Here is a 25,418-nt window from a genome sequence, read left to right as displayed (position 1 = left end):
GGGTAAAATCAAGCTTCACAGAAAGACAATCACTTTAACTAATGTTTCCAGATTTCTGCAGCTACATTGTAACTCTCTTCAGGAAAGGGGTGCAAATCAAATGAAAATTCCCACAAGAGCTGAAAACCCGAGATATTTTTGCCACATGAGCCCACCAAGCAAATGTCCTTTAATACTCATTACCTCTCCGTAATATGCAATTCTTTATCTCGGTGGGTGTATATACAAACATGCTGTGACTGGTATCGAAATTAAGGTGGTGCATGGTCTTGTCATTGTTATTAGTATTCTAAATGATAAAGTGACTTCATATGACTGTAATCAGTGGTATTCGCACCCAGCCGGTCTGGAGTGTTATGACAAAGCCATGTGTTAGTCACCAACCCCAACATCTTCCCCCTCCAAGCCAACCTCATGAGAAAAACACTGAATTGATTGATGCGATGGAAAAAACAGGTATCCACGTGGGTACAAAGTAGACTTAACATATCATGTCGCCAAGGTGCACCTGGGCTGTACACAGATCTCAGTATCAACACTTCCTTCCTACACCAAATTGTACCGAGAAACCAGCAGTATCACATGTTGGGTTGGCTTTCGTCCGAACCTATTCATTAAGATGTTGTGATATCTGGGATACACCACAGGATATCTTGTGATAAGTAATTCATTCTTAAATGCACACGTCAGCAGTCACATTCCATGTGGAAATGACTCATTCGCTGGTGGAAGCCATCAAATCTCAGGAAATGTTCTCTGCAATATCACAGGAGTGTAGGTCATGGTGTTCAAAACTTGTTCAGAACTTGATTGCATCTGGTATATTCATGGCTTAGACACATTAGTTATATAAAAAGTTGAAATACTATGAGTGGTTACACTGAAGGTTTTTGATATTATATACAAGTCCATACATGTCAGATAATAGACTCCACTGAAAGAAATAACAGTCAACATTAAAGGGAAGGTAAACCCAAAGAGCAATGTGGATTGAGTGAAAGCAGCAACATTAGTAGAACATATCAGTGAAAGTTTGAGGAAAATCAGATAATCGATGCAAAAGTTATGAATTTTTAAAGTTTTGGTGTTGGAACCTCTGGATGAGGAGACTACTAGAGGTTATGACGTATGAGTGGACAACAATACAAAGAAAATATAAAGGAAATTCAACAAAAATTCATTTTTCTAGCATTACGAAAAGGCAATTGACTAACCGCTTTCAGAAAGCAGGGGGAATAATTGCTACCCTTAACATATGTCAGTATCAAGTTTATGGAATTTGTAATTTTCATTAAAAATTCATTTTTGTGGAATTTTCTTTATATTTTCTTTATATTGTTGTCCTCTCATACGTCATAACCTCGAGTAGTCTCCTCATCCAGCGGTTCCAACACCAAAACTTAAAAGATTCATAACTTTTGCATGGATCGTCCGATTTTCTTCAAACTTTCACAGATGTGTTTTAATAATTTTGCTGCTTTCACTCAATCCACATTACTTTTTGGGTTTGCCTTCCCTTTAATATACAACTACAGTTGTACCAAAGTATTTTTTTTTTTTTTTTGTGGTGGTGTCAAGGAAGAAGGAAAGAGTCACAGTGTACAAAAGAAACATTCTCAAGAAGCTTCTCTGAAAAATAATAATAATAATAAAAAAAAGGTATTAATAGTACATTGTAGAACTACTGCCATTTAGAATTTGAGAACTTTCTAACTTTACATTTCTTCAATTTTTCTCATGGTTGTGCTGTTCTGTCTCTTTAACTTATTAATTGTGTTAGAGTCCAATGAACCATACATGTTAAATGAGTAATGAAAAGGAAAAGTGGTTGACTTAATATGAAGGCAGGCTAAGACTGGGTTACAACAATCTTCCACACAGGTCATTCCCAGCATGCACTGCTCCACACGACAAATCCAAGCACGGTTGGCGGACGAGATGCACATATCGAGGAAACGGTCTTCCCACGTACAACACGGATAGCTTCCTGGCTTCTGGGCAGCGCTACACGACAGCGGTGATTCACCCGCTCCCGCTTTTACGCCGCTCCAATGGGAATGACGGATATCCTATTTCGCCGCGTGGGGAGCGGATATCACTCCCTTAACCCTCTAACTCTCACAATACACCTACAAATGAGTGACCTTAATGACATCACCTCTTGCTTTCCTTTCCAAAATAATGACTCTCCAAATTGCACTATGATGAAGCTCAACAAACATTGTGATTCAGAGTTGTTTTAAGGTGTAGAGAAGACTTTGAAAATGGGTTAGAAAATTATTCTTTTGAACGCAACTTTACTCATTATGCCCACATTCACTCTATTTTCCTTGTATACATACCCTCATTAAAAAAAAAAAAAAATTGATAATAATCTTTGAAAATATATAGTATAAAACCAAAAATGGCACAAAAATTCAAATTTGTATATTAGTGAGGTTTCTTCGAGTAGGATTTGTTTTTTATTTATTTTTTTCTTTTTCTCTCCTTTTGAATTTGACTCTAGAAACCTGTCTTAAAACTGCCCCATTACAAAATGGCTGCATAGTAGATAATTCAATACAGGTTCAACAAGATCGCCAAGACACACATGAGATACGCTTTAAACTGACTCCCTAAATGTCAAATCCACATTTCATGCACTGAACTGCAAAGTTCATGGTTGCACTGTACATTATCATGACATCGAGACCCTTTCAATCAAGGCACCTTTGAGATAACTAGCACTTTCAAAAATATGGAATTCAGAAGACATTTAATTTCTTGACATGAGCAGTGAATTCCACTGTAAGTGGATACAAAGTATGATGTTATCCATGTTTCGTTTGTTTTTAATTCCGCGGAATCAAGACATCACGCACAGGAACGTATGGCAAGCAAAAATATTCGCGTGTTTTTATTTTCGCGCTAGTTTCTGGTTGCGCGAAATGCGCGAACATTTCTACACCGCGAAAATTTCCACTTTTACAGTATCATGTTTTACAGTACTGTACCATGTACTCCACCTTGAGGTGTGGTATGGGAGCACACCCTTATTGGTATACATGTACATGTACCGTACCTCTGCCAAGGAAGTGTAAGATGAGGCTGTGAGCCAGCAGCATCTGTCCACTGCGCAGCATGCAGCCCCAGCCGCAGTCGCTGGTAAAGTTGGACCCAGCCAGCGTGGGGAATTCCCTCCGGTAGGTCATCCAGAGGCGTGAACTGAAGTCCTGCTTGAACTCCTCTACCACCATGGAGCGGACTGTGTCCATTCCGATGGGCCGCTCCGGATCAGGATCTGAAGAAACCAACAAACAATAAGAAGGGGGATGGGGTGATTAGTTTGCAATGAAATGACGGAGAAGGGGGCCATCAATGTTGTGAAACATTCTGTCTCTCCAGTAGTAGACATAATACTCCATTCTCATGCAGAAGCAATTATTGAAAGTAACAAAATGTTTGACATCATAAATCAATGCCATGGGTACTTGAAGATATCCTACTCTACATGTAAAACCCATACAATCTCTATTAGGTGTGACATTCAACCTGTACAGTATGTGAAATTGTGACACTATAAGTGGCACAACAGACAGCAGGTGTTTTACTAGCCTTTTGTCAAGGCCCTCTCGCTGTAATGGGCGAGCGAAGCGAGCCCAGCCGAGCGCGCCAGCGCGAGGGCCTTTTGAGATCTGCTTCACACATTATTATTCATGACACGTGAACCCTTCTGAATACTCATTTAAATGGCTTCCGGTCAACCAATGGAATGGCGCGCTCCCCGCATCCTCAGCCTTGGTGTTGTCATGCCTGTTCGCATGTAGCCTTTTGTCAAGGCCCTCTCGCTGTATGGTGAAGAGAGCCCACCTGAGTGGGGTTGCGCGAGGGCCTTTGAGATCTGCTTCTCATCCTTTTGTTAGCCCTTTGAATTACCGACTTTTGCTCCCCGATTTCGGGAGCAAAAGTCGACCGACCAATCAACGTGTCTGTCTGCTCGAACCCGATTTGAATAGAGCGAATGCACGCCGCTGCCGCAGACCTCACAGAACTCTACACACAGAGTGTGTAGAGTTCCGTGGCAGACCTCCTCGGGTGGTCAGTGATGCATGCGAACTAGCCTTTTGTCAAGGCCCTCTCGCTGTAATGGGCGAGCGAAGCGAGCCCAGCTGAGCGCCCCAGCGCGAGGGCCTTTTGAGATCTGCTTCACACATTATTATTCATGACACGTGAACCCTTCTGAATACTCATTTTAATGGCTTCCGGTCAACCAATGGAATGGCGCGCTCCCCGCATCCTCAGCCTTGGTGTTGTCATGCCTGTTCGCATGCATCACTGACCACCCGAGGAGGTCTGCCACGGAACTCTACACACTCTGTGTGAAGAGTTCTGTGAGGTCTGCGGCAGCGGCGTGCATTCGCTCTATTCAAATCGGGTTCGAGCAGACAGACACACTGATTGGTCGGTCGACTTTTGCTCCCGAAATCGGGGAGCAAAAGTCGGTAATTCAAAGGGCTAACAAAAGGATGCGAAGCAGATCTCAAAAGGCCCTCGCGCAACCCCACTCAGCTGGGCTCTCTTCACCATACAGCGAGAGGGCCTTGACAAAAGGCTAGTGTTTTACTGGTGATGATGGGCATATCTCAGTCTCATGACTCCAACCAGAATGCAGTCATATAACAATCCAAATGATAGCACTAATATTGATGATGGAATGATGACTTTCAGTTCCAATTAAAGAACTGATAGAGACAATGATTCGTATAATTTGGTAAACCATCACTTCCAGTAAAAAATATCACTTCAACCGGAGAGGTGGAAGAGCCACCTCCCTGCTTCAACCAATACAGATTGTACATGTATCATTCCTATTATCATCACAATCATCAACATAAAATATAGTCAAACCTTCCTGAATGGTCACCTGTCAATAGCATTCAACTGCTGTATACAGCCACTACAAAAAAAAAAAATAAATACAAAAAATTTCTTTCGCAAGAGAAGGCCATGTTTAAGACCCTGTCTATAGCAGTCACCTGTCTATATATATAGCCACTTTTTCCCCCATTTCCTTTGGGTGACCGCTATAGACAGGCTTGTTTGTATCAATAACCCTGCTTGTTGCTAATATTGCCATTTGAATAAGTACGGGTTGGATCTGAGAGTGTGAACAGAGTTAGCAGAGTGAGTCACATATTGCAAGGACCCAGTCACTCTCAGAGATGGGAGAGGAAGTGAGTAAACCAGCAGCATCTGGTTCACATATTACATGAGACTCTACAAGCCACTCATCACATCTATACCATATCTTAAAGGTCTGAACAGGGCTTTTGCAAAAGGGGAAATATAATAAAAACAGTTGACAAAATCATCAAGCAGGGCAAAACATCCAGGCAAGGTACAGTACAGAATGTTTGGTCGAGACCTGATGTCAAAGTGATTCCGATATCTAATTAGCGCATCAATCTAACATTGGCATCAGGTGTAAGTTGCGATCTGGACTCAAGAGTCTTGCAATTGCAGTTCTAACAGAAAGCACACACGGTCTACAGTGTATCTCAAAATGCACATAAATAAACTTTTAATGACTGCCTTTACTACAGCAATATAGTGATTGATAATTGACTTTCTTTTTTGAGACTTGCTACATGTACTTGTCTCATTTTGTCATATCTTGTGTGCGTGAATTATTTTGAAGAAAAAAAAAATGAAAATTTAAAACAAAACTCAAAAGTCTGCATGTGACTACACATTCAGTAGCAATACCATAGTATGAAAATGTAAAGACTGATTTCATACTGATAGAAAATAAAACAACAAAGGTTCTGGATACTCTGCATAAGGCTTAAATAGGGGTTTGTTTTCTGCTGTGTAAGGATACATACACACGTACAAATTGTCCAGGTACAATTTGTACGTTCTTCAGGAAACTACAGTACAGCCCACATAAATTTCAGTGCTGACCAAACAGTAATGCACCTTTAATGTAACTGGAGCAGGGAAAGGGGGAAAGTTTGCCAGACCTTTTAAGGCCTGCAGCTGACAGAGATGGGAAATCATTCACAAAGATGCCAAACACGGCGCACCGCCACGAATCTCTCGCGTGCACACAGCGCTTCACCATAGTTTCCTGTGCGCAATCGAATGGCTCCATCAACTACGGGTCGAACGCTCAAAATTGAATTTCATCTCATCGAAACCCATGTCAACCATGCATGTAACATGGAAGTTACAATCAGCTGTATGTTGACAAATATAGGACGCCCTTGTTGGCTATGGATTAAGCATAAGCCTCCAAGACAAGCTATCACAATGCAGTGAAATCAATGTCATCTCTGGGACTTCCAGAAGTGTGGAGTCAAGATGTTCAAATAAAAAAACATAAAGTTTGCAAAAACCTCTCATCATTTCATCTGATTGTCAAACAACATACCTTTTAATATGGAAGTTAAAAGTCCTTTGTGTCATTTGAATTACTTTTGCAAATGAATCCTTCTGGAAAACAGGTTCAATGAGCATGCATTTTCAATAGACCACTGATCAAAAAAAATTGAGAATGTGCTGCATCACGACATGAATATCACTAGCAGGATATGATTGCATGTGTTGCCACAGGCCGTCTATAAAAGTCTAGCACACAGTATCCATATTTTATACTGCCGATACATTATCTACACACTCTATAGGAAATTCTATGAATGGTTGTGAAAGTATAAATCAATGCTTTGATAGTGGTTTCAAAATACAGCACTATCATGGCACTTGAAAATACATTTCTTTGCAACTTTATGCATACTTGTACCCAGAAAGACAGAACATTGTGACATCTACTTTTGAGTAGCCATCGTGACACAAACGACCTTTCGATACCAAAATGCAAATAGTCAGGTTGCAGCAATGTATGTGTTTGAATTAGATACATTGTGTATGTACACATTCTAGGTCTGAACAACGGGAAAACCATATCAGGGGACCGTTACATGAAACTTTTTGTCAGTGATTTACACTGACAACTGTTAAAAGCTACTGAAATCCTTGCGTCTGATTGGCTGATAGCAAATTTGTCGGTGAAAACCTCCGACGAACTCGTTGATGAAACGCCCCCAGGACTCTTGTTTTCTAGATATTAAATCAATGTCATTACAATTATATGTGTAGTGAAGGGATTCTTTCAAAAATGATGATAACACCAGGTATGGATGAGGGTACCTGCAAAAAGTTGTTTAGACCAAGTGCAAAGTTTATGACCTGCACTGACATCATGATGGTCACTCTCTCACTCTTGAAATCTCTCTTTAACTGTGTAATCTCTCTTCTCTTTGTGAACCACATACAGGGTAAACCCCGTATGTGTCACATTGATCTGACACGGCAATGCATTCATAAGCGCTTTCGTGAAATGTTATTTTTCAAAACCATTAAATTTTATTGTAGTGTTTATGCTAAAAATGCATCACAGCAAATTTGCAGAGAAAATGACAAGCTTTGCTGCTGATATAAATTTTATGATAAAGCTATGGCTATGATGCTTCTAATGTACAGCGACACGCTGCAATTTACCAATCAGTATGTGATGTGCGATTGTGTGTTTGAGTTAGATGTGAAGGTGGCAAGCCGTTGACAGAGTCAGGCATGGAAGCATGGTACACGAAGAGTTGACCATATTAACACCTACATGTACTCTGTACATAATGTATGAACAATTCTGGTGATGTAACAGCTGTTTGTGAAGCAAGCTGTCATTTCATTTTACTGTGAACCTATTCACATTAAAAAGTTAATGTACAATAGTGAATACAGTATTGTGTGTAGGTCACTAGAGGCCTTGTGAGGTCATGACATCATTACACCCTTATCTTGAACACCTAATTAGCATGCATATGTTTGCTACAATTATGTCACTATTTCACAAAAACATGCATTGTGAAAACTTGTTATATTCTGTGACTTTCTCATTTCACGACAAAGTTTGTGATTCACTAACTTTTTCCATTGTTTTGTTGATTTTACTTTTTATCATAATAATACAGTGTAAATACTGCATATCAACAGCTACAGTAACTTGAACATGGTGTTGAACTGCACTTCAAGGTTGCCACAGGCTTATATTGACACCATAAAGAAGTTTTATGCAGTTTCCCTTTCTTCAGTTTCAGTTTGTTTCAGCTTCAGTTTGTTTTAGTACTCCACTAAAATGAAATCATCATGATAACTCAACAACAACCTTTTCATCAAAATATGAATAAAAGTATGTTACTATAAATACGTACAAGCAATCAATAAAATCATGTGTTCATAAGAGAATACATTTTTAAAGTTACTGGTGGAGGAGACAGTCATTGGCAGGTTGCTTCACTGGGATATTGCCCCTGGGGCTTTATATGGTATCAGTCGAAACACAAGGGTGCTCACACAACCACTATTAGTTCACCTGCTTGCAAATCTACACTGTTTGTTACAGTACTAAATGAGAGCTGCTACCAGTGGGACAATAGTACCACTGACCTCAAATAGTGGATGGCAATATTCAAAGATGACAAACAGATCGGTGTACTAGATAACACTTTACAACATTCAGATTCTGATGCAGGACCAACTAATGGTAATACTGAGCAGGGGTACAGGTATGGTTCCCTTGTGCAAAGTTTGCATTACAAGTGAAGAGAGCCACTGGATTTGCTGTTGCTGGAAAAGATTTACAAGAGAAGCTGGCTGAATTTCCTTTATATGAAAAACTGACTGAAAGAGTGGTAATATTTTTCATACTGTGATACAACTAAAATAATCAGCCAAAATGCTGACAATATCTTGCATAGTCAAGTATATTAAAGCTGTGTGAACACCTAATTTATTCATCCAATTAATTTCGCCTACATGTTCTGATAAAACTTGTGCACTGGGACAAACTTGCATGATACCAGGCAATTTGCATTTCCACTGAACTTTTGCTATTTCCTGTCGAAAATGATGTTAACACTGCAGATGGCTGCACTTCTGAATTCAGTCACACAACCTTGATGACAAGTCACCTGATAATATAAAACTGGTTTTGCACTGTCACATCCAGCATAACATGTATCAAGAGTGTCCTAGAATTTACCATAAAATTAAAAAGGATCAGGTAATGTGCTTGACTCACTGGCTACCGGTAGTGATTTTACTCTATTTTCAAGGTGACTTTTCAATTTAAACAATTGGCGTAACAAAATGTACACTAACTTTGTGTTTAATTAAAATAGAGAAATTATTCATAATACAGTTAAAGACTCTTTATCTATTTTTTTTGAACAAAAAATGTTGGTCATGTACACATAATGCCACTTCCTCTGTGGATGATATAATAATGCCATGTAGACATACACCTTTCACATTGGTTTGTACAAATTACGGGTAAGCGTTATTCACCCTGAATTTGCTTTTTTCATCTGACGATGACTTGACTGCATGCTGATAAAAAAAACATGGCAAGTTATAACGAAGTGCCAGAGACCTGTGTTAATACCTTGTAAATAAGCTTGCCAGTTTTGTTGTTGTTGTTGGTTGTGGTGGTGTTATTGTTGTTGCCGTTCTGTTTTTGTTTTTGTTTTTTTTTTTTGTGTTTTTTTTTTTTGAGGGAGGGGGTTGTATTTGTTTTTGGTATTTTCTCATTCTAATAAGGCTTTCACTGTTCAATATGTCTGTCTTTGATTTTACTGTGTTTATCAAAGTCAACTTGTTAATCATTGTGGAATTTCTCTTCATGAATCACACATTTTTTTTCCATACTGAATTATAGAAAAATCGTCAATTACAGCAGCAATCGGGGGGGGGGGGGGGGGGGGAGTGTACCCTCTCCCCATACTAAATGTAATATTTTGACTTATTCTGTTTTTTTGTTGTTGTTTTTTTTTTTTTAAGTGCCCTTTTTGGAGGTTGGAAATCCCTGTTTCGTGCATTTTTCTTTTCTTTGTTTTTTTTTTTTTGTTTTGTTTTGTTTTTGAGAGAGAGGTTGAGATAGAGCTTGTCAGGTATGTGAGCATGAGAAAGACCTTTTACATGTGAGTCTCACACCCAATGTGTGAGACTTGGTGGGTCTGTGAATAATAAAAATCATATTGAAAAGACATTTAAATCTATACACGAACACGCTTTTCGTGTTACAGTTGGAGGAGAGTTTGTCTTCGGCCAATCCAGACAAAGTAGGGGCCATTGGATATCAACACCTACCTTCAGGCCTCTGATGGTAGCACTTGCCGAGGAACCAGATTGGTTTCTGGGCGCTGAAAGTGGTCTTGGTCTTAACCGTCCATCCTGAAACGAGAGGCAAATGACACGGGGTAAGATGCTGCTTTTATGACTGTAGGTCTGATGTTTCACATGCAAAGTCTCTAATAAATCATACGAGGAAAGTAGCAATAATGTGGTTCTGAGTTGGTAAACGCAACAAAGTCACCTGTAGAAAGCACTGATCATTTTAACATCACTGATCATAATCTATAACACTGTAGCATATTGAAAACTCAATAGTAAATTTGCTGGACATTTTGTGTACGTTCACCTCAGAGCATGATCAAACTTACCAGATGTGCACATAGGCCTACGTGACTCGAATAATCACTTCATAATTTCCAAGTATTTAAAGGCAACTGTCAAATTTGATCTTCTAGCACCTCCTTGTCTGTAACCTACTTTCATCTATTTCACATGACATCTTTGTTTTTACACTGGATTTCGTCTCACCTCCTTGTTGTTGTGGTGTTGTTGTTTTTTTATGTGAATGAAGGGATTACAACTGAAGTTATGTAACTATTGTTGTTTTCATTTCCATTTTGTTTGTTTGCATGGCTCCATCAAACTGTATCCAGCCTTTAGAATGTGTACATGCCATCACAGCCTTGTAGATCTCAAGTGGCATGAAGTACGGGTCACTGACTAACATTTGCTGAAGGATGATGAAACGATTTGGTATTGAAAATAGAAACCAAAACTTCAATGCTTTTCACTGTCTGCATACAATACCATTGAATGATACATCTCACTTCAAAATAATTAGTTATGGAAACAGAAAAAACTGTAATAGAAACAGGGAAAACGATTTGTTCTCATAGCTGAGTTAAGATCAACAATTGTCTATCCCCTATCTGATCCAAGAGGAAAGTGAGCAAGATTTTACTACCTGCCTGAATGGAATTTGTGGTGTCACGTGTGCTAATGCCCTCGTTAAAAAGAATGTTTCAGTTTTGATGCAGTTATACATTAAACATCAGTACAGTATCACCGACACGTAACAAAAATCTCTCCACAGCACTAAACACTAGGACGTCATTGTTTCATATCCACTCAAAATAATACCTCCTTGATGTAAATGGCAATGGAATCAAATGAGGGCAAATCAGAATATTAAAGGAAGAGCATCAAACCAAATTGAAATGAGCAAAAACAAAAAACAAAACACACAAAAAAAGGCGAAATAAAAATATGAGAAAACTCATCAAGGTTGACTATGGGCACCTTGTTGAGAATATCGGCTTAATGTTAATCTGCAAGACTGAGGAAAACTTAATATTATTGGCAGAATATATCTCTACTAAAACTGCAATGGTACGATATGGTATTAGGTGTTTAACAGGCACAAAACGCATTCTACAAAGAAAAAGAAACCATGCTCAGCTCATCCAGCAAAACATCTATAGTCATTAATCATCACATGGTACACATGAATGTCATCATCAAATTCGTACACTAAACTATGAATGAGATCAAGTTCAATCATCGTTGGATAACAGGGCAATTTAACTCAATCTGATAAGAAACTCTTCACAAAAATAAGTGGAAGACTTTGAAAGAATAACAGCACTTCTTTTTCAAGAAAAAGACAAATTTTCAAGCAGGTGATCTATCATTAAAAGACATCACTTTTCAAAAATTAACACATGTACCAAAACAAGGTGATGACTAGGGTGATAATGAAAGGTGCTGTATTTCTCTTACACTTTCTAAATCTCATGACCTGCAAACTGAAAGACTTAGAAACACAGCGGGAGAAGTTTTCTGAAGTTTTTTCCTAATCTTTGTTTTCTTTTTTAAAGGGGAAGTCCCTGATTACCTCAATTTGACTCGATTAAGCGGAGTGCTGAATTGTAAAGCCCTCTAACAGTTAGACAAGCCCTGGAGATCACCCTGTCATAGTGTGTCACATTACAATGATTAATACAACCACAATTGCTTTGGCAAAGAGAGAATGAACCTGGGCTCTAAAGATCCAGTGTATTCATTGAGGAGGGTGGTAACTGGACTACACTGCATGGTCTCATATTCAGGCACAAATGAATTTGGTTATTTCAGGGCAATCTGGTATCATCAAGAAAAAAAAAAGGAGGGGGAAGTTGCTGTGATGTACTGGGACTGTCTGCATCTTTTAGGGTATACAATACATTATACACACAATGTCACAAAGCAAGCAAGTTTGTGCATGAAAAGTACTGCTACACACCATTTTTGTTTCTTCTTCTCTTGCTTTCTTTCTTTTATACTGAAGGACTAAAAACCTACAAAGTTTTCCCATTTGTATTCTCTTTTTTTTTAGCATCAATATTCTATATCCCACTCATTCTTTGTCAGAATTACTGAAGTAAAGGAAATTCCAATTGATCTCACCGGGATACTGTACATTGTACAAGTGTACATTGATGCATTAGTGATATCAAGAGAGCGCACTGTGTTAATCTGTGTATTACACACAAAAAATGTTCATTGTACCAAGCGCAGTTCAGTTGGATAAAAGATGGTAAACCTGACCTGCAACGTATCATCACATGTCTCAATAAAACAAGTCATGTGTTCAACTGTAACTCAAACAGGCAAAGTCCACTTTGTTGATACACATGTAGGTATGACAAATATATTTGTTTTGGTGCATTATGACACCTAGCATACGTTGACAGCATGTGTAAATGCTGGCCCCAGGCAAGACACAGGGAATTGTACACGTTCCATAGACTGTATTCACACTCAATGATGCACACTTAATGGAATGTGGCTAAATAGTATTTGAGTTCTCAAGAGGTTTATTACATTGCACATACTTGTATGTGTGTGTGTGTGTGGAAAATACGGTTAAATGTGTCACAAGACATGAGTAAATCCTTGTTCGTATACAAACACATTACATGGTATGTTTTCCCTGTAATGAGTGCACTAATACTGATCAAGTGGCTTATAAAGAAATAAATGATGCAATAAACAATGCAGTAATTCATATATTGTGCATCATACAAGTATTGTAGACGGGGAAAGAGCAATGTTGAATTGTGGAATCAATTACAGATACAAAAGGAAAATGTCATCTACAGAAACATTCAAATCTAAACGTAAAACACATCTGTTACTCTCACACTGAGGACTATAATTGCTGCCTATAATGTTTGGAACAATTGTATTCTTTATCTAGTATGTGTTTGTTTGTTGTTTGCCATTTTCTTCTCTGTTGTCATGTTTGAACATGTATACAGGCCTTTTTTTTTATACATGTAGTACGTAGTAATTTTTTAATTTTTGAAGCACCATGAGCACTGAAAGGTGGACCTGTGTACTATAAAAGTAGCCACTATTATTATTACATGTATATATATTACAATTATGTTGTGACCCTACTGTATGTTACATTGCACATTGTGCACTACAGAATTTCTGTTCATTCATGACAAATGACTTTATAATTCATGAAATGAAGAATTGATACTGTTTGTGAGGGTCATGATTCTATTTTATATCGTAATTTCGTGAGAGATTACGTCATATATGAGATCCCGCTAGTGCGCGCGCCACTCAATTCGTTAGTCGCCGCCATCTTGCTTACACGCGAATTTCTGTGCATCGGAAAATTCGCCGGAATTGCACTTGAAAATTCAAGTTTCGTTCGAGTTGGATTGACATAACAGCTAAAGTTACCTCAACGGGAGGTTTTGCCAGGTTTTTTATGGTTTTAACGATCATTCTTCAGCCGAACAACAACGGTATTTATGTCTTCAACCAACGTTCCAAACGTGGGCGGCGCAGCCGCACCACCGCTGCTGACAGCAGTTGCGTCCCCGGCAGCCACCGGCGGGGGTCGCGGAGACCAACACGCACAAGAGTGCAAGCAGAAAACTGCGACAGCCAAAGGTAAAACGCCTACTAGAGCCGGCAAGGTAGGTACTAGTAATAGTACTACTGCAACTACAAGCAGTGCTAACCCTAGTGGTAGTACCGGTGCAAACAAAACAGTGAAACCACCTGCCAAACTGGCTTCTAAAGTTTCAACTTTGGAAGATAGACTCGGCAAGCTTGAAGGCCAGTTAGCTGTGGTTGTTCAATTTGTGGAGGCACAGTCGGCAAAGCAGACACCAGCCCGTGAAGGCGGTGGCAATGGAAAGAGTATCAGGACTCGTTCTGAATACTCCCCTTCAGACTCGGCAGATACTGACTGCCATTATGATGATGAATATGCGGCACCTTTTTTGGGCCGAGATATGGATGAAAACTCAGTGATTATCCAACCAGGTCAAGGGGATCGTTGTCAGGATGACAAATTTGATGTTGAAGAAGGCGAAGTTCCCCCTCCTGTAGTGGAAAAAGTTCCAAACATTGCAGCCAAATTTGCTGTGGCTGAGGAAGTTGGTCCCCCCATTGACCCAGAAATTGCTAAGTCTACAGCCTACCTTCTGACCCACCAGCTTGAGCCCAAAGTGGTAGATGATACGATCACTAAATACCCCATTCCCAGCAACTGTGAGCTGGTGGATGTGCCGAAAGTCAACCAAAGAATCTGGAATGGGCTCCCTGCCTTTTCAAAGACACGAGACCTCAAATTTCAGAGACTCCAAAAGAATCTCACGAGAGGCATCAATGCCTACATACATACAGTGTCGGCACAGAATATTACTGAACAGCAGCAAGATGCACTAGCACTTCTGTGCAGTGCGAACTTTGAGCTAAATTCCTTACGTAAGGAATTCATGAAACCAGACATTGGTTATCAATTCCAACATCTCTGCAAGCCCTCTACACCGGTCTCCAAATTCCTTTTCGGTGACGACCTGGGAAAGCAAATGAAAGACATTAGAGATGAACAAAAAGCAACTGAGGGTGTCCTCAGGAGTGAGCATAGCAGACAGTACAAAAAGCAGCGTTTCAGCCCATATGACTATGGCAGGAGTGCATATGGCAAGGGCAGGAGCAAGATTACATCAGGAAGCTCGAATTTGCCCCAACAGTACCGCGACGCGGGCTGGACTACATCTCGTGCAAGCACAAGTGATGTGACTAGGCCTACAGGTGCAAAAGGACCGTGGACTGGAGCTACCAGCCATGCTTTTTTGGGCCAGCGCCCCAAGGGGAGGGGGAAGCCGCCAGCTCCCCACACCTTCACACATCCCAGCCAGCACCAACCGCACTGCGGCAGCAAGCAAGGCTCAGGGATGAAGAGAGCACGATAACCTCCAGTTCAACTGACGAGGTAAATATAACATCCTTTTCTAGTGATCATGCAAAGCTATGTCATCATGATAATGTAGAACCTGTGGTAGGAGGTCGACTGAAGCAATTCTTCCCAAAGTGGCGCAAAATTACTTCAGACCCACATGTGCTAAATGCTGTAAGTGGTTACAGGCTTGAATTCAGTAAAGAGATGGGTGCACCATCTAGAACTAAACCCCCTTACATTTTTCGATGTGATAAAGCCGAAGAGGCTGATATTGATCTTGAAATTTCTAAACTCCGTGACAAGGGAGTAATTGAACAGTGCCAGAGGGAAACTGGAGAATACGTGTCTAATATTTTTACACGGCCTAAAAAAGATGGGGGTACACGCGTTATCCTAGACCTGTCTGATCTCAACAAATATCTCCAGTACCAGCATTTTAAGATGGAAAATATCCATACTGCTATTGAACTCATTTCAGAAAATAGTTTCTTAGCTTCAGTCGACCTTCGGGACGCGTACTATACAGTACCTGTGCACCCAGCACACAGGAAGTTCTTAAAGTTCTCCTGGAAAAATCAACTTTGGCAATTCAAAGTACTGCCTAATGGCCTGAGCACGGCGCCAAGGTTGTTCACTAAACTACTGAAACCTGCATTCACATTACTGAGAGAGCAAGGGCATGTAGTAATTGGATACCTTGACGATATCCTCATTATTGGAGAAAGTGAGAATCAAACTTTGCAAACGGTTTTGGAAACCACTAGCATCCTTGCACAACTTGGGTTCTTGGTGCACCCAGATAAATCAGTACTATGCCCCACTCAAGAAATACAATTTCTTGGTTTCATTCTCAACACTCAGACCATGACAATTCGACTGCCTGATAACAAATCAGAGGAAATACAGTCCTTGTGCACTGAACTTATGCAAATAGCAAACCCCAGTGTCAGGCAGGTGGCTAGAATTATCGGGAAAATGGTAGCATCATTTCCCGCAGTCCAGTATGGACAGCTCTATTACAGGGCTTTAGAAAGGGACAAAATCAAAGCACTCAAAATGAATAAGGGGCATTTTGACAGAAAAATGAGCCTATCTTTGGAAGCAAAAGAAGAGCTGCAATGGTGGATAGACAATGTGCAGTCTGCTTTCTCACCCTTACGACACCCTAAACCTATGCTCGAATTGTGCACGGATGCCAGTGGCAAAGGCTGGGGGGCATCTGATCATACCACCCATACAGGGGGTAGATGGAATGAAGACGAGCTGCAAAAAGCCAGGGAGAATAAGATTAATTATCTGGAGACCCTGGCTGCTGGCATGGGACTCAAGTCCTTCTGTTCTAATTCACAAAACATTCATGTCTTGTTACGGCTAGATAACAGTACTGCTGTTGCGTACATTAATAACATGGGAGGCATTAAATCCCTTGACTGTGATCGGGCAGCCCGAGAGATTTGGCAGTGGTGCGAAACTCATAAAATTTGGGTCACAGCAGCACACTTGCCAGGAAAGCTGAATGTGGAGGCAGACCGCATGTCTAGAAAATTCAATGACCGCACAGAATGGATGCTTGACCGCACAGTTTTCCAAGAAATAACCTCACGTTTTGGGACACCAGAATTAGACCTATTTGCCTCCAGACTTAACAAGCAGGTAGAGAACTATGTCACATGGCTGCCCGACCCACATGCCAAGGCTGTTGATGCCTTTACTCTCGATTGGGGAAAGTGGTACTTTTATGCATTTCCTCCTTTCTGCTTAGTTGCTAAGTGCATTCAAAAAATCAAATCTGATAATGCAGCTGGGATACTAGTAGTCCCAAAATGGCCAAGCCAGCCATGGTTTCCTCTCCTAAACAGGATGATGAATGAGGAACCACTTGTTATTCATAGGAGTGAATCCTTACTAACATTGCCAGTTTCTAACACTCCTCACCCACTTCACACTCAGATTGATCTTCTTGCTTGCAGGTTCTGTGCAACCCCTTCAGAGATGCGGGATTGAATGCACGGATAATTGCTGTAATGGCCTCTTCTTGGAGAAAAGGGACTAAAAAACAGTATGCAGTGTACATAAACAAATGGAAAGCATTTTGTGACAAGAAATGCAGCAACTACTTGTATTCAGATGTTCAAGCTGTCCTGGAATTCCTGAGTGACATTTTCTTCGAAAAAGGGGCAGGTTACAGTGTCATAAACTTAGCACGGAGTGCTCTATCTTCATTTGTGATACTTCGAGATACTATGTTTACAGTTGGAAACCATCCCTTTATCCAGAGGTTTATGAAGGGAGTTTTTCAGCTACGCCCACCCAAGCCTAGATACATGGAAACGTGGGACGTTAACCTTGTTTTCAATTTTCTTCGTTCTTGGTCCCCAGCGCACGTATTGGACCTGAAAAAATTGACGCTTAAATTGTGTGTGATTATTGCATTAATCTCAGCACAAAGGATTCAATCATTACACTACCTAAGCTTGGATGATATGGTGTTAAGAGAGAATGCAGCCACCTTTCACCTTCATGATCTCCTAAAACAGAGCAAGCCTGGAAATTACTCACACAGTGTCAAGCTCCAGGCATACCCACCAGACAGGAGACTTTGTGTGGTCAGGTATTTGCAGGAATACATCAGAAGGACCCACAGGATCAGAGCTAGTGAGCGGTACCTTTTTGTTAGCTACAAGAAACCGTATCACAGGGTATCCTCTCAAACAATCGCTCGCTGGATTAAGAAGGTTTTGGAGGCTGCGGGTATTGATACAGGGATCTACAAGGCGCATTCTACTCGGGCAGCGTCTACCTCCGCAGCCAATAAAGGAAATTTCCCAGTATCTAAGATACTTGCGCAAGCCGGTTGGGCCAACGAAAGAACCTTTCGCAAGTACTACAACAAGCCCTGTCCTGCTGAGAAAAATTTTGTAGAAACAATTATCAAAAAATAGACTGTGAAGCCCTAAGATTTGAGCAGACATGTCTTGAACTGCCTGAACTTGTGAACTTTTGGAGACACAATATCTATGCAGCATTCAGCCTGAATGAGAATGGCAATGGAACCTCTATCTAAGGTATGCTCCCTACCCCTTTTCGGGGGGGTTGCCTCGAGAATGTAACCACTGGCTTCGAAATCTCATATATGACGTAATCTCTCACGAAATTACGATATAAAATGGAAGATTAAACGAGAACTTACCGTTTGAAGTTTAATATTAATTTTATGAGTAATTGGAGGGTGAGATTACGTCCCACCTCACCCTCCCTCAATTTCAAACGGTAACTTAAACTCTCGTTATCTTCCTACATCAGTGGTCACATTCTTGCTTCTAATATTGAGTGGCGCGCGCACTAGCGGGATCTCATATATGACGTAATCTCACCCTCCAATTACTCATAAAATTAATATTAAACTTCAAACGGTAAGTTCTCGTTTAATCTTCCATTCCACTTCTCTAGACCATCAAAGACTCATTTTGCAAAACTCATGAAATAGTATGTGTATTAAAAAAAAAAATAAATAAATACACACTACACAACAGAACAATTTTCAGCAACAGATGATAGCAGCTTGTCAGTAAAGGAATAAATGCCCTGGATGTTTTGTATGCAGTGTGACGAATAAGATATATATATCTAGAAATTGAGGATCTAAATACAGTTCAGCAAACTGACAGAATTCCCCACTGTCAAGGAAAGTATGTTTCTATTTATACCTGTACTATCATCACATCTTGCTCATAAGGGTTGCTGAAGGCACTTAACGTCTGAGTCACACTTAGAACAGACTTGGATACGAACAAACACACACACACACATTACAGAGCCCAAGCAATACACAAACCTGGAAATGGAATACAGGGTACTTGATAATATTCTCTTCTTCTTCTTTTTTTCCAGAAATGAATTACAGTATTTACGGTACACATGCATGATGATTTCTGTACATGATGACCTAGGGTGGCAGATTACTGATTAAATTGATGAATTCATCTGCTAAATCTGTGAATTTGAATGCTAATCTTTGAAAAATGGAAAGCTACATTTGTATAGTAGTGGGCACACTACCTTCCTTTTTTTCATACGGTAAGTTGGCTCCAGTATACAATGTAACATCAATAATTCTTACACTTTTCATAAAATTGTTCAGTAAGTTCAGTGATTGCACACAGATTTGTGAAACACTCAGTGAATCGGAGGAAAATCTGACAATCTGTTCCCAATTTATGATTTTTTTTTCCAAAAAGTTTATTCCTCTATGACAATGGAACAGCACCTGACCCCAAGCTCATCCAGACGGCACAAAGTGTTCTGCACCAATACCGCTGGAACTGATTGAGAATATTGAAATATAAACCCAAGTGTTTTTCACTAATGAAAATTTGCGAGAATACTTTACAGGGTAGTATTCACAATAATGTCGTACTATTCTGGTGTCATTAATTGTGTCTATTTAGACACAGCAGCACATGGAATTAATCAAACTTTAAAAAAAAAAAAAATCGAACTCACCTTTTAAACTGTGTCTATGTTCCCTCAAACTGTCACTGAGTGTAACACTTATCATTCTGCATTGAATTCATTCACTTTGGAGAGACATCTGAGCCTCTTAAGTGTACATTGTACCGGTAGTTCTTTCTTCTCCCTTTTCAAGCTGCAAAGGAGATTGATTTCTATTTATATTTCAGTTTTCCCCTAGATCATGATTATTGCAATATTTTGAATGACAAATCTGAGTACTGGCTCTAAGTACTGAGTACTGGCTTTTTTTGTAAGTATTTTGAGTACTGGCTTTTTTTGTAAGTATTTTGTTGATTTGTTGATTTGTATTGATTTTGAAATGCAGAAATAAAAACTGAACTGAACACCATTCAAGGTTAATGTCATAGTGACTTGTAATACCTACCATACTTGACATTATTCCACATAGACATCAGTTTATTCTTGACCTTCTCCGCCTGATCCTCCCCCGCATCTTCCGACGTGGTCACATCTTCCACCTGAGCCTCGTTGGCATCGAAGGAGGTGGAACGTGTGTAGGACAGTCTCCTCGTTCGTTCTTTCTCCTCGCGCTCCCGCCGTCTCATGGTGGCGCGATCGCTGGAATTGCTGCGGAAACGGGAGCGAAAGTCAAAACCCTTTTGAGTGATGTCACCCCGCGACCTCCTGGAGGTGCGACTGCCCATCTTGCTTTTGCCAGGACTGCCCACACTGCTACTAATGGTATGCGTTGGTGACGTCTTGTCCATTCTCGTGGGAAGGATGGGCGACTTTTCTGCACTCCCAACATCTGTATCGTTCACATTCATGGAGGTTGTCCCTTTGCTCAGATATCCCAATCGAAATTTGGTCCACGCATTCTTAGTCCTCTCCTTATCGGACCCCTGTTTGTCCTTGGACCTGATCCTGGGAACACTCTGTGGGGATGTCTGATCGGGGTTAGGGGATTTCTGGACTTCGGCAAAGTCCAGCGAGTCTGTTGAAGTACTGTGTGGAAGACCACTCCCCCCAACGCGAGAGCCACCAATGTTATTGTAATCCACAGGCCTGTTCTCACGCTCAACATCCGGGCTGACAACATTGAGGTTACTTTCCAGCGACTTGTGATGACCCTTGCTGTACCCTATGCTAGACCTGGACTTCCTACCAGTGCCAGAAGCATGCGACAGTCCCGACGGTCCGGGTTCCCCGCTGAAAGCCTGGTCAAAGCTGCTCCTCTGGCTCGAAGGTCCAGGACTCCTCCCACCGTCATTGCTGTCCATAATTTCAGCAAGGGTTCTCTTGGTGGCCTTCCAGGCCTCCAGCATTGGCTTGTTCAGAAAATCCATGACTGCCTCTGTGGAGAGATAAAAAGCATACAGTATGAATTAATAAGCACAATACAGTAACTAACACACACATACATAAAGGAACAATATCCCAAAGGAAAGTTTATGCTACCTGAAAAGGAATTTCATTTTTCATGGTCAGCTGGACTGCTAGCGATGTTATGGTTGTGCTTTGAAGCTAGTATCATAGAAAAACATTAAATGCACAAAAATCTATAACTGTCTGACCTGTTACTGAGGTCTTCGTTTAATATTAAGAAAAAAAAAAAATGTATACCAGGTACTTGTATGTCATGAAAGTAATGGCTGTACTTCAAAGCAAGTTCACTGTGTTCATAAAGGTATGAATCACTGAGCATTCATCAATTTCTACACCTTGATTTGCAAATCTAAGGCTACTTCAACTACCTTCCTTGTGGTGGTATACTTCAAAGCAGACTCTGCATGGATAGGGGGATTTGTATAATACCAGCATTTTTATTCTTCAGCATTACTACATACCAGATGCCCTGGGATCTTAGCTTTTACAACATACACGTATGCTCGAACAAATCATTGCAGTAGAGTTTCAGTAAAATCATATATAAGTTCAGAATACACTAAAAAAGTTAACAATGGTTTTCTCATTGTGTGTTTGTTTTGGGTGTTTTTTTCAACAGAAAATTAATAAACCTACAATTATTTTGTTGGTTTGATTTTTATCTTAACCATAATAATATAAACTTGAGCTTGGTGGGAAGTTCCACCTTCAGTGCTTGCAGTGGTTACCCAAGTACAGAAAACACACTCCTGACATGATTTGATTAAAATACACATCAAGTACAATGTACAAATTGAACAGTATGTCCCCCCTCCCAAAAAACAACAACAACAACAACAACAACAACAACAAATACAATCAGATTTTCACATGAATAACACCCAATATGATTAAACTGTCTAAATGCTACTTCAGGGTCTTAAAATGTAAAATTTCAGCTCTACTTTGCAGAAAACCGCATTCGATTTGGTCAAGCGGTCACAGAGAAATGTAGATTGTTGTAAAGCATGTCATGAGTCTGATTCTTCCATGTTTAGCACTTCGATGACCTTGTGTGTGAATACAAATGTACAATAGACAAAACTTGGAGGGAAGAGATTCCTGACATCCTTTACAAAATTCCTCATTTCTCTTTGATCACTGTGGCAAATCAAATGGGGTTTTCTGTAAGATGTGGGCAATGAGTTATACTTTCATAACCTGAATTTGTATTTAGATTGATTCAATATTTTTAAAGATATCATTGCGGAGAGTCCCATTGTAATTTTTTTTTTTTTTTTGGGGGGGGGGGGGGGACATACAACACTGTACGGTACACCTGTATATCACACAACAAAGTCGGCAAATCCTATGTCTCCACTGTCCATGCCTAGTATGTACCACTTACCTTCCACCATAAAAAAAGCAAGGGCACAGCAAAGCCTCATGCAAAAGTGTTCAGTAAAAAGAAGTACATTTGTAGGGATGAAGAGGGTCTACACAATACACTTGTACGTGTAGCTAAAATACAATGTGCCCTATAATATGCACCAGAGGTAATCCTGACAGCATGTGTCTCAAAAAAAAAAAGCTGAGTGACCCCACCAGCACAATCCATGCCCCTCACCTCTTTGAACATGACTGGACACTGCTGCCAGCGTGGTGGTCATCTCGGGGCATACCCCCATACCAGCATACAGCCAGACAGGTGCAGTGGCAAAACCTTGATGACGGGGAGGGGGTTTACCTCTGACTCACGTCTGACATTTACTAATTGGTTGTACTGCCAGCAGGAAACTGGCTCATACTTCGTCCTCTGGACACTGGCAAAATGTGATGTGACTCATGTTCAGGCCAATGCCTTAATTCCTCCCTAATTTTTTACATCAATTTTTTCAGCATAGTGATAAGTTTATACCCATATGTGTGCAACAATGTGTTCCATTAGCATCCATACCAGCTTGTGAACATTTGCTAAAATGGTTGCAATTCCAATGGTACCAAGAAAGCAATCCAAAACTCAATCAATTGGATTTCAGCTTCATCTGCAGTTTCTTTGTTTGGGTTTTGTGAACTTATAAATGACAAACCTCATAAGTCTCAATAACTGGGAAACTAATTTTACAGAAATTTATAATCAATTCATGTAGGACAGAGACCTCGAAAATCAGTCTTTACAGCTGTAACTTGCAGGGTCTCGACAAAGCCAGTACCTGTGTGTATGTGTTTGTGTACTGAAATAAAAAAAAAAAAGCTCTTTGACTAGATTCATACTCTTTGCAGAATTAGCTTAGTAAAGTCTATACTGTGAAATTCGTATTTCGTACAGTAGGTACCATGAGCGGATCCAGGAGGGGGGGGGGGGGCATGAATATACCTATGTATTTATTAACATATGTGACCGGTGACAACGGTTTCAGGCAAAAGTCGGGAATTTTGAAAATTCATTTTTTCACTGAATCACATTGCCCATTTCCTAAGCTTTCCATTGATATAAAATACTTGTATTCTTCGACACCATAAGTGGGCATAGAAAGAGAAATAAAATACACTTTTTCAGTTGTTAGCCCGACAACATTGCGAGAAAACAGGCTTTGAAGATTCACCTCTTTCTCAAAGACAATGTCCGAGCGGCGATGCGAGGGGAGAATCACCCATCCGTACGATGGTGCCAATTGATGTTAAGCTCCGCCTCTAGCAACCACATCGCCTTCTGATTGGCTCACTGAGAGAGTCAAATTTCCCGGGCACCTTCCTCGGAGCTCAGCGTATGGAGCCGAAAAACAATGCGTTTCGCTCGGGTTTGTTTTCCAGTACGTCTTTCAAGATGGCGAATACGATAATTACACGTATGGTGTACATGCACATGTGTACTGTATGGTGCATGCATTACGCAATGGCATCCACACGCCATGACCGTGTGCATGTAACACATTTACTAATCGCGTTTTCACTGTGGTTGATTTGTCTTTATCATTGGCGATCCTTTTGTTTTGAAGGCGGAAAATTGCTAGTGCTGGCAAGGGTCACGCTTCCTGTTTGTTTTGCTTTGAGACATGCATATGTTGCTTTGTTCAGTGGTGCTAAATAAATTAAAATAAACAAACAAACACGACTCGTTTTTGTACGAACTTGACGTGTAATATTTGAATATCTACCTTCCATTGAGTCAGGCTGCTGTCATAATTTTTACTACATGTACAAGTAGGCAAATTTGAGAATATTTAGTTTTCTTTTCACACGATTATGTTATGCAACATGATTTTGGTTTCACTTCCGTTGTCGAACATTGCGGTAGAATAGTTTGGATAGAAAGCCAAACGAAGAGCACGCACTTCAGAGTGAGCGTATATAAACCACTGTTCCAAGAACAATGGCGCATGTAATCGTGCACGCGTGGACAAAGCATTCCCCAAACGCTGCAACAGGTGTCTCCGAATGCCGAATTATGTAAATGTGTGCGATGCACCAGCCAATCGCGTGCGAGACCCTGCGCCGTAGCAACGCTGGGGATATTGGCGCGGCGTTCGAATGAAGCTCGAATCTGACGAGTGCGATCCAACATAGGGTGCTTAAAATTCCATTTTCGATAGGAAAAACTTAGTCTTATGCAATGAAATTTAGTGTAGATGTAGAAAACATATCAAAGATTCGATTTCTGCAAAAAAACTAAATCGACAAAAATAATGGTCAAAATCTTTGTACCCCGCCTAGGAGGGAATTTGCTCTTGCGACTTTCGCCTGAAACCGTTGTCGCGGGTCACATATTGTTAGTCTGTATACCCCAGACTCACAACCTGCGAAGTTTTGTGTCTGTGCAATTAGTAGTTAGGTTAAAATCAGAGCAAAAAGACAATTAAATTTTAGAGAAAATACTGGACATACACAACTAGGTCATCCTCCTGTGCATGCATTCTCTACTGTTAGCGCATGCTTAGACAATCAGCGGGGTAAGGGTTCGGCACACTGCAACAGAGTTTGGTTTTGGTCCACAGGGTGGTAAGTGGGGTGAGAGAAGAACCCTGCAATGTGCTTCAACTGTTTCATGCAGTGCTCACGTAAACCGATACATCAGACTGTGTAACGCTTGCGCTATGGATTTTATGTGAGTCATAAATAACAGTGGTCTCTGTTTTTTCCCAACATAACCGTGTGACAA

General features: G+C 40.4%; 2 protein-coding genes across 2 annotated transcripts in view; one reads left to right on the top strand and one right to left on the bottom strand.

Annotated features, from left to right (window-relative positions):
• LOC140236774 (uncharacterized) overlaps positions 1-25,418 on the bottom strand; it is a 44,303-nt gene that overhangs the window by 14,629 nt on the left and 4,256 nt on the right. Inside the window, exons 2-4 of the mRNA XM_072316704.1 lie at positions 20,319-21,248; positions 10,186-10,269; positions 3,062-3,280 (exon numbers count right to left, since the gene is read on the bottom strand). Of these exons, the coding sequence (XP_072172805.1) occupies positions 3,062-3,280; positions 10,186-10,269; positions 20,319-21,240 (1,225 nt within the window). The 5' untranslated portion in view covers positions 21,241-21,248. The remainder of the gene's footprint in view (positions 1-3,061; positions 3,281-10,185; positions 10,270-20,318; positions 21,249-25,418) is intronic.
• Positions 14,469-15,510, top strand: LOC140236966 (uncharacterized). Its single transcript, XM_072316912.1, has one exon. It carries the CDS (start codon positions 14,469-14,471, stop codon positions 15,432-15,434), a length of 966 nt encoding a protein of 321 aa, XP_072173013.1. The 3' UTR covers positions 15,435-15,510.

This window comes from Diadema setosum, chromosome 13, assembly GCF_964275005.1.
Source record: "Diadema setosum chromosome 13, eeDiaSeto1, whole genome shotgun sequence".
Taxonomy (NCBI): Eukaryota; Metazoa; Echinodermata; class Echinoidea; order Diadematoida; family Diadematidae; genus Diadema; species Diadema setosum.
This window is presented reverse-complemented; position numbering and strand designations above follow the sequence as displayed.

What these genes read in the sequence shown, in the direction of transcription:
- LOC140236966 (XM_072316912.1), top strand. Translation starts at nt 14,469, where the DNA reads ATGGATGAAAACTCAGTGATTATCCAACCAGGTCAAGGGGATCGTTGT.